Source organism: Penaeus monodon, chromosome 39, assembly GCF_015228065.2.
Source record: "Penaeus monodon isolate SGIC_2016 chromosome 39, NSTDA_Pmon_1, whole genome shotgun sequence".
In the NCBI taxonomy this organism is placed as follows: domain Eukaryota; kingdom Metazoa; phylum Arthropoda; class Malacostraca; order Decapoda; family Penaeidae; genus Penaeus; species Penaeus monodon.
Window position 1 is genome coordinate 24,854,111 of NC_051424.1, and position 12,500 is coordinate 24,866,610.

General features: G+C 35.5%; 2 protein-coding genes across 2 annotated transcripts in view; one reads left to right on the top strand and one right to left on the bottom strand.

Annotated features, from left to right (window-relative positions):
* LOC119597299 (beta-1,4-galactosyltransferase 4-like) overlaps window positions 1-9,522 on the top strand; it is a gene marked incomplete at its 5' end in the record, with an annotated part of 11,164 nt that extends 1,642 nt beyond the window's left edge. Inside the window, 4 exon segments of the mRNA XM_037946842.1 lie at window positions 1-327; window positions 3,008-3,105; window positions 3,358-3,558; window positions 8,205-9,522. The exon segment at window positions 1-327 is cut by the window's left edge and continues 97 nt beyond it. Of these exon segments, the coding sequence (XP_037802770.1) occupies window positions 1-327; window positions 3,008-3,105; window positions 3,358-3,558; window positions 8,205-8,544 (966 nt within the window).
* Window positions 9,523-9,805: 283 nt separating this feature from the next.
* Window positions 9,806-12,500, bottom strand: part of LOC119597298 (E3 ubiquitin-protein ligase TTC3-like) — a gene marked incomplete at its 5' end in the record, with an annotated part of 2,821 nt that continues 126 nt past the window's right edge. The window contains 4 exon segments of the mRNA XM_037946841.1: window positions 9,806-10,609; window positions 11,564-11,668; window positions 11,796-11,890; window positions 12,369-12,500. The exon segment at window positions 12,369-12,500 is cut by the window's right edge and continues 126 nt beyond it. Coding sequence (XP_037802769.1) covers window positions 10,201-10,609; window positions 11,564-11,668; window positions 11,796-11,890; window positions 12,369-12,500 — 741 coding nt within the window.

Below are 12,500 nucleotides of genomic sequence, written 5' to 3' on the forward strand. Positions count from 1 at the left end.
ATTGTACCTGTCAATTATGGGAGAGTCTGGTGCATAACAGCAGTTTTGAGCCTGTGCTTGTGGATTCTTCCGTACATACTTGGAAAATATACTGATGTTACTTTCCCCTTCATCACTTCAGAAGACATACCCCAGGAATTGGTTGGCCTCGTTGGACCTGCAGAAAATGGTCTGGATTGGTGCCCTGTCTTATCTCCTCATGTGGTAAACATAAACCGATTAACAACCAACAAGATCATTCCCCAGACAGATGAAGACATTGTTAAGAAATACAACATATTGCCTGGTGGTACCTGGAAGCCAACCGAATGCCAGTCAAGATATCATGTATGCAAACAGTTATTGTAGTGCATTTTAAGGCATTAGCATGTAATTAGATGTGCTTATCCAGTATATGTATTTCTGTGCATGAAACCATCCTCATTCTTGCATCTGTGCATATGTAACTTAAGTTCAAGTTCCACTATTCAGACTCAGCACTTGTCCCAGAGCCACCTTAAGCCACCCAGCCTTCTGGTTTGGGTTTGTTACAAATTTGTTCATCTATGATAAGTGTATCTAGACTGGCTTCAATTTTCTTTAACCATGTAATATCTGCATAATTATATTGAATAAGTTAGTAAGACCATCACAGACTGTAGGTACCTGTTGACAGCAAATGAACTAACAGGATCTCTGCAGAGAATGCTCTTAGTCAAGCTACCCCTGTCCTCTGTCCAGTCTCAGGAAAGAAGTAACCAGCAACTCACCCTAGACTGGAGTACTACTCCTTTGAGAAAAAAATAATGAAGTAGTGTAATTCAATAAAAATATTGTATATAATTCTAGATTCATGCAATCATAAGTATTAAGTACCTGATTAGAATATAAAAGGCTGATCATAATACTTCAAAGTCCAAAGTGAGTTGTCACTTCCTCCTTTTTTGAGATAGGATGCACTATAGTTCCTGATAATGTACTTAGGCCTAGCCAAAGTGGGTGATAATGTAGTGTCAGGTACAGTTAGTCAAATAAACATGTGGCCACCCTAAGATTATCAAGCTGGGATTTTACTTGGTAACAATAGTGCATTCTAGTATAATAATATAAAACTTGTTGTAAAATAAACAATGTTAAAAACGTCTAAGCAAACTTTTTACGCTCATATTATAATATTTGAAATGAAATGCATAAGAAAGTATATGGAAAAATATACATTCCCAGTCTTAATTTTCTAATGGAATGATAATGCCCTCACTTGGCAATATATTGCACACAGCATACACTTGCTAGAAGATAAATGCTATGAAGTGTATCAGAAATACAATAAACTAAATAAGTAAATAGATGATATAACTTAAAATGGTAAATAGTTTTAAGAAATGGGTGTTATTATTGTCTGATCTTATATTTCCCTTCCTTTTTCATTTACAGTGATAATCCTTTACATTTAGTTACAGCTGCAGCTAACTGATGGAAGTGAAAGTAGCATGTTTATCATCTACAGTTTATAAGGACTACATGACATATAATGATGCAAGATACATATATGTTTCAAGACTAAACAAAGGAGAACAAACAATTATATAAGATTTTTTTTTTTTTCCATATATCAACTTGTAAAATGTTGAGGCAAGAGAAAAGATAATTATATCATGTATTTACTCATTTTTATGTGAACTGTTTTCAGTTTCTTATTGGAACATTCATTTTTTAGTGAGTGTAAACTAATCAGTATAGCTGAGCAAGGGCATTAACCCTTTGTCGATGGGTGGCATGTACACACATGCCATGGCATGGCTGGACTATCTGCCGGGGGCATGTACATACATGCCATGGTGTATGTATGGACATGCCATGAGTTTTTTGTTACAATCAAGGCAAAATATTATTTTTCTGCTACTGAAAGTGTGATTAAGTCGTTTTTAACACTTTCTCATTTTTACTATACAAAAAGAAGAAGAAAAAAAAAATACTACAACCTACGATTTCAACTCCATGATGCCACACACTGCTTATTTTATTCAGACTATAGACTCAATAATGATCAACTATGGAGTCTATATAACAACAAATATATCCTTCAGTCTTGATTTACCAGGAAGTATCTCAAGTAGAGACTTTAGAAAATAATGATAACTGAAAATACATATGCTCGTAGTATTACGAAGAAACGGCAAGGGATGCTGGTATTTGGCATGAGCAGTCGTGCATGCTAAGGCAACGATATAAGCCCCTGGCAGCGGGGCCCGAGCCACTATGAATACTACCTGTCGGGAAAGGGTTAACAGAAGTGTAATGTCTGTTTCTTTATAAACTTAATTATTTCATTTCAGATATAAAATTGTAAGTGAAAGCTTGCATAGACAATTGTTAACATTTTTTATTTAACCACATTTTGCTAGGAAAATGTGTTCACTGCAGTATTGTTTTGTCAAATGTCTCTGCACATATCTCCACAAGTACTTAGCCACAAAGGAGTCAATTAGTAGACCTTGAGATCTCACCTGATTTCACCTTTCCTTGAGTTTTTGGGATTTTTTTTCCCACCAGTTCAATCATTATCAATGCTGTTGTTATTATTCTAGACATTACTAACAGCAAGATACAAGAAAATATGTCTGAAAGTCAAGGAAAATGGTAAACAAGCAGTACTAGTAATTGGCTCATTAATGATTTATTACTTGTGGAGTGAACTTTGTGTTAAGAATTAAACTCAAAGTTGGTATGACACGCACACATATGCCATCCCAGGCAGCATCAACTTAACCATTAGGGGTTATACGGTTATACTTGAATACACTACAGTCTTAACAGATGAAATCTTAGCTTAATATATTTTGGGTGGCCACAAATTTATTCAGCCAGCTGTACCAGAGTCAGCCATGGCTAGTGGAACCCCAGCTTTATTATTGACTTTTTATATTTTGCATTATATTCCTTTTTCCAACTGTCTTTTTTTAATACTATATTGAGTGTAGTAGGTCTTTGAAAAAAAAATATTTTTCAACTTTAATCAACTCTCCAGGTTGCCATCATCATTCCTTACCGAAATAGGAGTCTGCACCTCCAGCAGTTCCTGACGTATATGCACCCATTTCTCATGAGGCAACAGTTGAACTATAGGTAAATGTGAATTTGAGAAAATAATGGATTAATTACATGCATTTGTTTCAGGTTCTGTATTTCAAGTATAAACAAATCTGATTACTAGAATATAATCTCATACTATCTGCCCATTCACAACAGTGATGGAAGTTTTGGAAATGGCAAAGGCATGCAACAGATTCAGCTGTGTTAAAGATATTAGCCATGAATTAATTACTCTGATATATTCTTTTCATACTTCATTTTTCTTATTGTCTCATTCCAACACAGAATTGTGGTTGTGGAACAAACAGATGAGAAGCAGTTTAATAGAGCAAAGCTCTTGAATATCGGATTTGTCGAGACCAATAAGCTGGCCCAGGTTGACTGTTTCATCTTTCATGATGTGGATCTACTGCCACAAAATGACCTCAATGTGTATGCATGCACCCACAATCCACGACACATGTATTCTGCTATTGACACATTCAGGTTAGCTAGATTTTTCCTTTTTTTTTCAGAATGTATGTAAGAATATAATGAAAATGTTAACTAAAGTCCTGTAAAAAAGCTCCTAGTTACCTTTAGCTTTTACTATGACAATTTTGAATGGAGTCATAAATTGTAGATCAGTCCTTAAACACTTTTTTTATACAGATGTTGTGGAGTTCTTGTCAAAATCCTGATCCACTCTTAATTGAGAGCCTGCAAACTTTCAAAAAATACATCCAAATTTCAGTCACACAGGTGAAGATGACCACCAGGCCTGTTTTTATTTGGCCTAAACCTTTTCTTTGGTATCATGTAATAATTCTCAACAAATTACCTAAAACTGATAAGCAGTTTTAACTAAAGGTAGCCTTGAAGTGTGCTTGGCCAGAAAGTCATATTTGAATTACTGAGCAACATAAGAAGATTTGATAAAGTCACAACAGGCAGTTGGCTGCTGCTGCATTCTGAGATGAAGTTGACTGATATTATCTCAGATCTGCATGATTTTGTGCACAAAATCTTTATATGTTGTGGAAAAGCAAGTTTAAAGTGGAATTTTAAAGTTTGAACCAGAAAATTCAGATAATCCAATAGTGAATACCAAAGCCATTGATGCCCACTTTTCACTTCAAACTAGGGAGAGAGAGAGAATGAATAATAAATGAATGTGAAAGGAAAGGGCTTAAGGAGATAGGAATACCTGTTCTGATGTCATCAAGGCTTTTTTGTTGACACAGTTTTCTTGATTGTTAAATCTTTGTGGCAGGCATTGTAATCCAAACTCTTCATAAGATTAAATAAATTTGTTCATTGAATTTACTATATGGTACAGCTGGCTGAATAAAGTCACTGCTACCCAAAAATTATTGAACCTGGATTTTATCTGGTCCGTCTCAATCTCAATAGGATTCAAACGTAGGGCACTAAGCACTAAGTAGTGCTTTCAAGTATAACAAAATAAGCCATCTTAAATAAACAATGTAAAAAAGCAGTCTAAACATATTTTGCACTTATTTTAATATTTGAAATGAAACACACATGAAAAGCATGTCTTTATCTTTCTTTCTTTCTTTCTTCAGAATGTTAATGCCCCCGTGTAACTTACTCTCGCTAAAGGATGAATGTTCAGAAATAATGATGATAATAAAAATAAATAAATGGAAGTAAATATTTAAGTTTGTAAATATATGATATAATTGTCTTTTGCCTATACTTCCATTTGTCTTTCCAGAACATATACAGGTTGATCTCCATTTAACCTAAATGTTTGTCCAGAACAAAAACAGATGTTCCCTACATATTATTTATTCTCCCCTATTTTGTTATAAAATGATTGTGTAACATAAATTATTCTGTCATGTAATTCAATTAAAACATCAGTTAATAATTGCACTACTTTCACATCTGTCAGTTAGCTGCAGCTCTATTTAGCCTAAATTCTTATTGATGTTTAAATGTTATGGAAACAGAGGGGGGAAATATACTAGACAAAAATATGACCTGTCAATATGGTAATTCTTTATAATTTTTTAAGTATACATAATTTTGAGAGGGTGAACCTTTTGCTCTCTCTCTCTCTCTCTCTCGCGTCTGGGCGGGAGAATATCAGCTGCTTTCTTCCAAAACATTGACAGCTCCCAATTAGTCTGAATTACATAGAATTTGAATAATGTTACACAGATGTTTCATGGCTGAAAATGGGGAACAAATGTGAAGAAATGTGTATGGATTGTGTGTATATATTTTTTTGTTCTGAGTGAACTATCAAGACCAAACGGTAATTATTGTGTGAATGATATGGACGGGGAAAGGCAAATGTAGGCAACAGATGATTAAATGAAAAACGTTATTTGTTTTTATTTGTACTGTGATTATTTTTTTTTTATAAATCTCATGGAACCCTTAGTGAGTAAGCAGTAAGCAGTATAGCCAAGTGAGCCCATTAACATTCAGTTAGGAAATTAATATAGGGAATGTCTTTCTTTATCTACTTATTTATGCATTTAATTTTGCATATTAAAAATATATGTGGCAAAGTTTATTTAGACTTTTTAAACAGTTTATTTAACAAGAGGATTTATATTTTTATACTTTAATGCACTATTGTTACCAAACAAAATCCCAGCTCATTAACCTTAGGGTGACCTCGAATTTATTCAGTCAGTTGTACCATCAGAACCATTTTTTGATCTTGCTCGTCCGGTTATAACCTAATATTACGATCCAGCTCACCCACCTTTATACTCCTCATGCAATATTTCTCTTTCAGTCCCACATATCCTACTATCCTACCCCCACTTAACTGAAGCCTGTACCCTCACTTTTCCTTAATTGTCCTCTCTTCCCCAACCCTCGTGGAATCCTCCACCTTTTCAAGTGACTACTTGTTCTCCTTCCTCCATTTGATCTAATCACTCTGCCCTTAACCCTTCCCCCTTTTATGAATCCCTATCCTACCCCCATTCTCCCCATCCTTATACCCCTTTCACTACCATACTATTGTATAGTGCTATATGACTGTTGAAATCTAATACATATTGTTGTAATAAAGAACTTGTTTAAACCCCTTTCACCACAATACTTTACCATAGTGCTGTATGACCTTTGATGTCTAGTGCATATATTTGTTTATATCATCAACCATTTTGGATCTGGTAATACTTTACATGGTGTTCAAGTTAATGGTTTATTCATATGGCTATGACCCCCAGCCAGACCATTTTCCTTCTTTCACCAAGTTGTTAGAACTTTACATACCTGATAGCATTTTTCTGATCCAGATACTTGTTAGCACAGCCTGCCCCAAAAGTTATGCAGATATAATGGAAATAACCCCCCTCTACCCCATTTTCTTCCACCCTTATATCATGGGTGTGTATGGGCTCCCAAAGGACAAGCATAATTTTCTCCACCAGAAGGCATATTTCTAGTCTTAACATAAAATATTTACCAAATATTGAACAGATCAGTAGGAAATAGGATAAATAATGACATGAGACGGGTGGGTAGGAATGGATGGTCATAGGATGAGGCATGATTTTCTTTATCTTTAATTCAAGTTCATATCAAACATATATTACAGTGAAAAAAGTCAAGATAGGCACCAGAGTGGGGATGGGGGGGGGCAGTTGGGGTAGGATGGGCAGCCAAGGGACAAAACAGGGAGTTGCAGTGTGAGACATGGATTGTTATGTCTCATACAGGAATTAGGGTGATAGAGGGCCAATTATCAACTAAAAAGAAGGATAATCATCAAGAGTATGGGGGAGGGTTAAGAGTGGCCTCCATGGGAATTGCATTTTCCCAATTCTCAGTGGACTCCATATGGGAACCAAAACAGTTTAGTCAGTCCACAAGAAAACTTTTTTTCTGCTACTCAGCTTGTATGCTACTTTTCAAATTGATATCAATCAATACTACTTGGTATTTTTAACCCGTTATTCCCGGGCATAAGAATTCACTGATAGTAATTAAAATATAGTGATATCTGGCAACGGCCAGACAGTGGGTGCGGGAGTCCGCTGTGTGAAGCCAAACGTCTTGCTCCACTCTCTCTGGCGTGTCACCGCACATACAAGCTTACCCTGCCAAGAGACCCGTTTTCTATGATGTGTCTACACGTGAACCAGCAATAACGGGTTAAATGAACTCGTTACTGATGGGTCACGTTTACAGGCGTCAGAACATACCACTTGGTCTGCAGGTTACAGCTGTAACTACAGACCAAGTGCTGCTTCATGTAGCGGACTCCTGCACCAAGTGTCAGGAGTCGGCTACATGAAGCAGGACTTCCCATGTGTCAGTGTCAGAGATTTCTGTTAATTCGTCGGCTTGAAATTGTGCAAGGCATATTGAACAGAAATGACACCAAGGTTCCAGCAGCCTATGTGATTGACAGTGTCACTTCATAACATGTTTCTGCATATTTATTTATTGAAAATTTTCTACCATGTCAACATCTAGTCATTAGCAGTGTATACAAAATATAACACTAAGGTGGAGCTTGGGGGCAAAGCCTCAGGTAAAGTTTTTTTTTTTTTTTTTTTTTTTTTTTTTTTATCCAGTAAGGCAATGTTTGTGGATTTCCAGAATGGTCAGTGGTCAAAACAAACAAATGTACAAACATCAAAGGTTACACAGCATTATTGTAAAGTGTTGTGGCAAAACAAATAAATGGGTTAGCAATTTGGAGAAGTGGATAGAGGGAGGAGAAGAAGAGAAAAAGAAAAGGATAGAGGGAGAAAAAAGACCCTGCAAAATTAGTTGAGGCAAGGACTTAGGCCCAAGGCAGGGGTGATCCCAACATTGCCTCCTAAGGCCCCCCACAGCAACAACGAACAAGGGATTGGGGTGTTTTTACACAGGTTCAATTTTACTGGACAATATTGTTTCAGTGGAATGTTCAAAGTTTTATATCAACATATCTTTGCAATATATTGTAAAATCACCTTGGTTGTAATCTGCCATACAGGAAGAGAGGGTGTAGCTCATGCACTCTCAGAGTGGATTAGGACTTTTTAGGGAGACTGTACTCATGTCTAATAACTCACTAATTCACATGTAAACATTTCAAAGAAACACTGAACAGTTTTCTTTGAGACTGAGTGCTATACTTTTCTATACCATTCCTCTTCACCTTATTGCAGGTACCAGCTTCCATATCGCCGTCTGTTAGGAGGAGCTGTGGCTGTTCAGAAAGTACACTTTGAAGAAATTGATGGATTTGCAAACAAGTTCTATGGATGGGGAGCAGAGGATGATGATTTTTACAATCGCTTTGAGAAAAAAGGGTTACATATCATTCGTTTTGACCCAGGAGTAGCAAAGTATGTCATGCTATCCCATGTCAAAGCCACACCTTCCCAGGAGCGATATGCACATCTTTGGGCAGAAAACAATAGAAAAGATGGCCTTTCTGATTTAACTTACAAGCTGCTAAATAAAGAACAAAGATCTTTGTATACTTGGCTATATGTTTCTTGTTAAATGTATGCATTAATAATAAAGGGCCAGTTAAAAATAAATTAGGAAATAAATATTCATATTAACATGGTAAAAGTAATTTGGGTCATCACCACCCTTTCTTACATTCATTCTTTCAGGGAATTCCTGTAATCATCAAGCTCTTTTTTCTTCTTCTTTTACATTTATTCTCCAGTCTATTGATTACATAGTTTCTCTATGTTAGTGCTTCTTTAGAGAAAGTAGCATGCAATACCCATAGAAACCTATTTCTTGTCAAATTAATGTTTTAAGATGCAGTTTGCTTCAAAATTGTCATAAATCTAATTTTGGGAGGGTCAGCAGGCAACCCCTCTTTGATTTGGAAACTTTGGTTATAGAAATCTCTCATTCTCTTTTCTTTTGTGTTTCTTTGTTTCATTTTTTTCTTTTCTTTTTGGCCTAGGTGTTGATCTTTATCCACGGTCTCTTTTCACCCCCTACCCCCTATTAAAGGTGGTATTATTATTAGGCATTCATAGCCTAATTCAGTGTAAATTTCTTTAATTTTGAAGGGTCATCTATCTGCAACTACCATGGACTCCCACATGCCACTATTATCAGTTGTGGAAATCATATCGTTATTAGCAAATATGGAAATGCTGAGCTTAAGGTCATTCTTACTGTTATCCCTTTTCTCTTTTTACATATTGATATAACTGTTAAAAATAAAGTTCAATATTAAATAAACAATAATAATTACTTGTATTCATTATTTTTATGGAAATTATCTGGAGTTTGTTTATTGGTAGAAAAACGCAAAGTGATCTGGCTGAAGATAATGGACTAACCTACATAATGTCAAGCATTTGTAACAAGTTAATCATTTTTATTACCTGGGAGTTGCCAAAAGAAATGTGTGATTTTAAAATGTAGAAAATAATGCACATGCAATTGCTGTTATTTTCCATTTGTATTTTTGAAAGTGATATTAGAGAAATATACATTACCAAAAATTAGAAACCTGTTTTATTTCAGCTTCAGGAAATGCAAAGGCACTGCACCAGTAGGAATGTGCAAGTTGCAAACAATTATTGCAAACTGAATATTCAGTTCAAACTAATTAAAAAGTAAAATGAAAAAAATTAAAATTCAATGGAATAAACATCCACTGTTATAAACCTATAAAAAAAAAAAAAAAACAATGAACAGAAAACAAAGCACAGTTTAACATGTCAGGCTGTCCCACAAGCTACTTCCATACAAATTGTTATTCCAGTTAACTGTAGATGATAAAAATTCTATGGCGTAAGCATGATTTATTGTAACTGGAGCACAGCATTTTTACATGCTTCCCAAAGTTTCACCACAGTACAAAGGAAATCGATACATAGAAAAAATATATTTCCTTTTTTTTTTTTTTTTTTTTTTTGTGTTTGTTTTTTGGAATTAAGGCACACCAACAATGTAATTGTGCAAATTTCAGGCCACTGAATTATTACACTTTAATAACTCATCAGCCAGTTTCATTTAATACAAAAGAGTAGAGCAAGTTTTCACTTATAATCTACACGTATATCAAAGTACTTCTTATTAAGTCAAGTTAACCACTATCCAAATGTGGTCAGAATATATCCTACACTGAATAATGAACTTTCATATTAATGAAAGGCACATTATCACAATAAATGTTACCAACTTTTACGAGTGCGTGAGAGAAGGATACTCGTCAGTCATTAGCGCAAAAGTACGACAATTGGGGCAATTTGACTGGCGTTTCAACCAATCCTTAATGCATTTCTCATGGAAAACATGCTGGCACTGGAGAGGAACAGTTGGGCATGCATTCAGGGCTTCAAGACAGATGGAACATTGTTCTTCAGGAGCACTCCCTTCATCACCTCCAGGGCCCTGCCACTCTGGTCCTCCATTTCCACTCTTGGGACACTGAGTGAGGGAGGCCCATGGCGCTAGTGTAGCCTGTCCAGAACCAGGGCGGCGAGACTTCAGGTATGCCTTTACTCTATCTACAATCATATCCACATTCAGGCCTGAAAGACTCTTGTTGTTCTGAATGCGGACTTCTCTAAGGGCACTACACACCTCTGGTCTGTAAAGTAAATACAACGATATAATGGATAAATACATATGTTGTTTACTTATTCTTTTTATAACATCTGGTCCATATCAGCATGTGTTACAAAACTGATTACAGCATGAGATCCTTATGACAAACTTACAAAATCAAATTAGACCAGTGACCAGAACTTTTAACCCTTTCCCAACGGGTGGCAAGTACGTACATGCCATGAGTTTTTTTTTTGTTATAATTATGGCAAAATATAATTTTTTTACCACTGAAAATGTGATTTAGTAGTTTTTAACACTTTCTCATTTTTCCTATACTATGCATTTCATAAAGGCTTCTCGGGCTTCCGAGGTTGCGTAAAAAAAATTACGTTGGTAATCGACTACATTGGCCAGAGATATTATATAGTATTCACGAAGTGATGATGTAAAACCACGTGAAAATACCATATGTATTTTGGAAAGAAAGAAGAAAAGAAAAAAAAAAACACGTATTTATAAAAACACTGAACATAAAATTATATCTATATGGAAGTGATAATATAAACCTGTTGAAACTAAAGTATATCTTATAAAAAAAAAAAAAAAAAAACTATGGTTTCAACTCCATGCTACCACACACTGCTTACTTTATTCAGACTATAGAGCAAATAATGATCAACTATGGAGTCTATATAACAACAAAAATATCCTACAGTCTTGATTTATCAGGAAATATGGCAAATAGAGACCCTAGAATATAATAATACTAAAAATACAACAGAGGCTCTTAGTATTACGAAGAAAAGGCAAGGGATGCTGGTATTGGGCATGAGCGGTCGCGCATGCTAGGGTGACGATATGAGCCCCCGGCAGCGGGGCCCAGGCCACTATGAATACTACCCGTCAGGAAAGGGTGAATAGAAATATCTAAATTTTCTTGTTGTCTTCCTGCACTTAACAAAAATATACATATTTTTTAATCCATCCAACTTACGAAGAGTATTCCTTTCCTACTCGTTGCTTGCAGATTTCTATCAGTCGCTTATATGAGGCTGTACTTGTGACGGAGTCATCCTTAGATACAGGATTTGGGATAGCACTAGAAAGAAAGTATATTTTTGAGCAACAGATTTTGTGAACCTCAATAAAATCACATTAAAAGTAACATTAAAATGAATTTAGGACTCTTCCAAACAAACAAACAAAAAATATATAGCAAATCCTACCCTTTCACACCATTTGGAGGCTGCCTGGGTAGTGGCCGCACCAGTTTTGGAGGAGGAGTACCAATGGCTCCCACGGAATTGTTACTTGTAAGGTTCTGGGAATGGAAGGTTTTTGGCATTAGCAAATAAAGTCTTGAAGGGCCTGATTAAGTTGTCAAAGTTATTTCAATTGATTATTAGAGCTTTTACTGATGCATATCCTACTTCAATATATGGATGTCTATGACTCCTTACATCAAAAGATAAGTAATAAACCTTAAAACAAATTTTATGACTTCGCTTTTAAAGATACTTTGAAGATTTTTTATTTTTATTTTTATTTTTTTCTGAAATTACAGTAAGCTGTATCAAAGTTCCAGGAAACAAATATTGATGTAATTTTCTTAGAAAAAGAAACTATTGTCCATTTCACATATTTTCCCTCAATTCTCATCAGCTGAACTAAAAGGGTTTCCAAGAACCATAAATTCCTGGCATTTTAAGAAGTGAACCAAAGTGCAATTAAACATAGGAAGGCTAATGGACAAACATACATTCAAAGCTTCTAAATCACAAGAAAATCTGTCAAATCACCTGAAATTTAGGCTTTGTTACTGTGGTTGTACTAGGTGGGTGCAGTATTGGGGAAGGCAGAGGGCCAACAGCTGTCTTGCTGGCCTCGGCACTAGCATTAAGAGAGATGTCACTCAAACCATATGCTGAGTG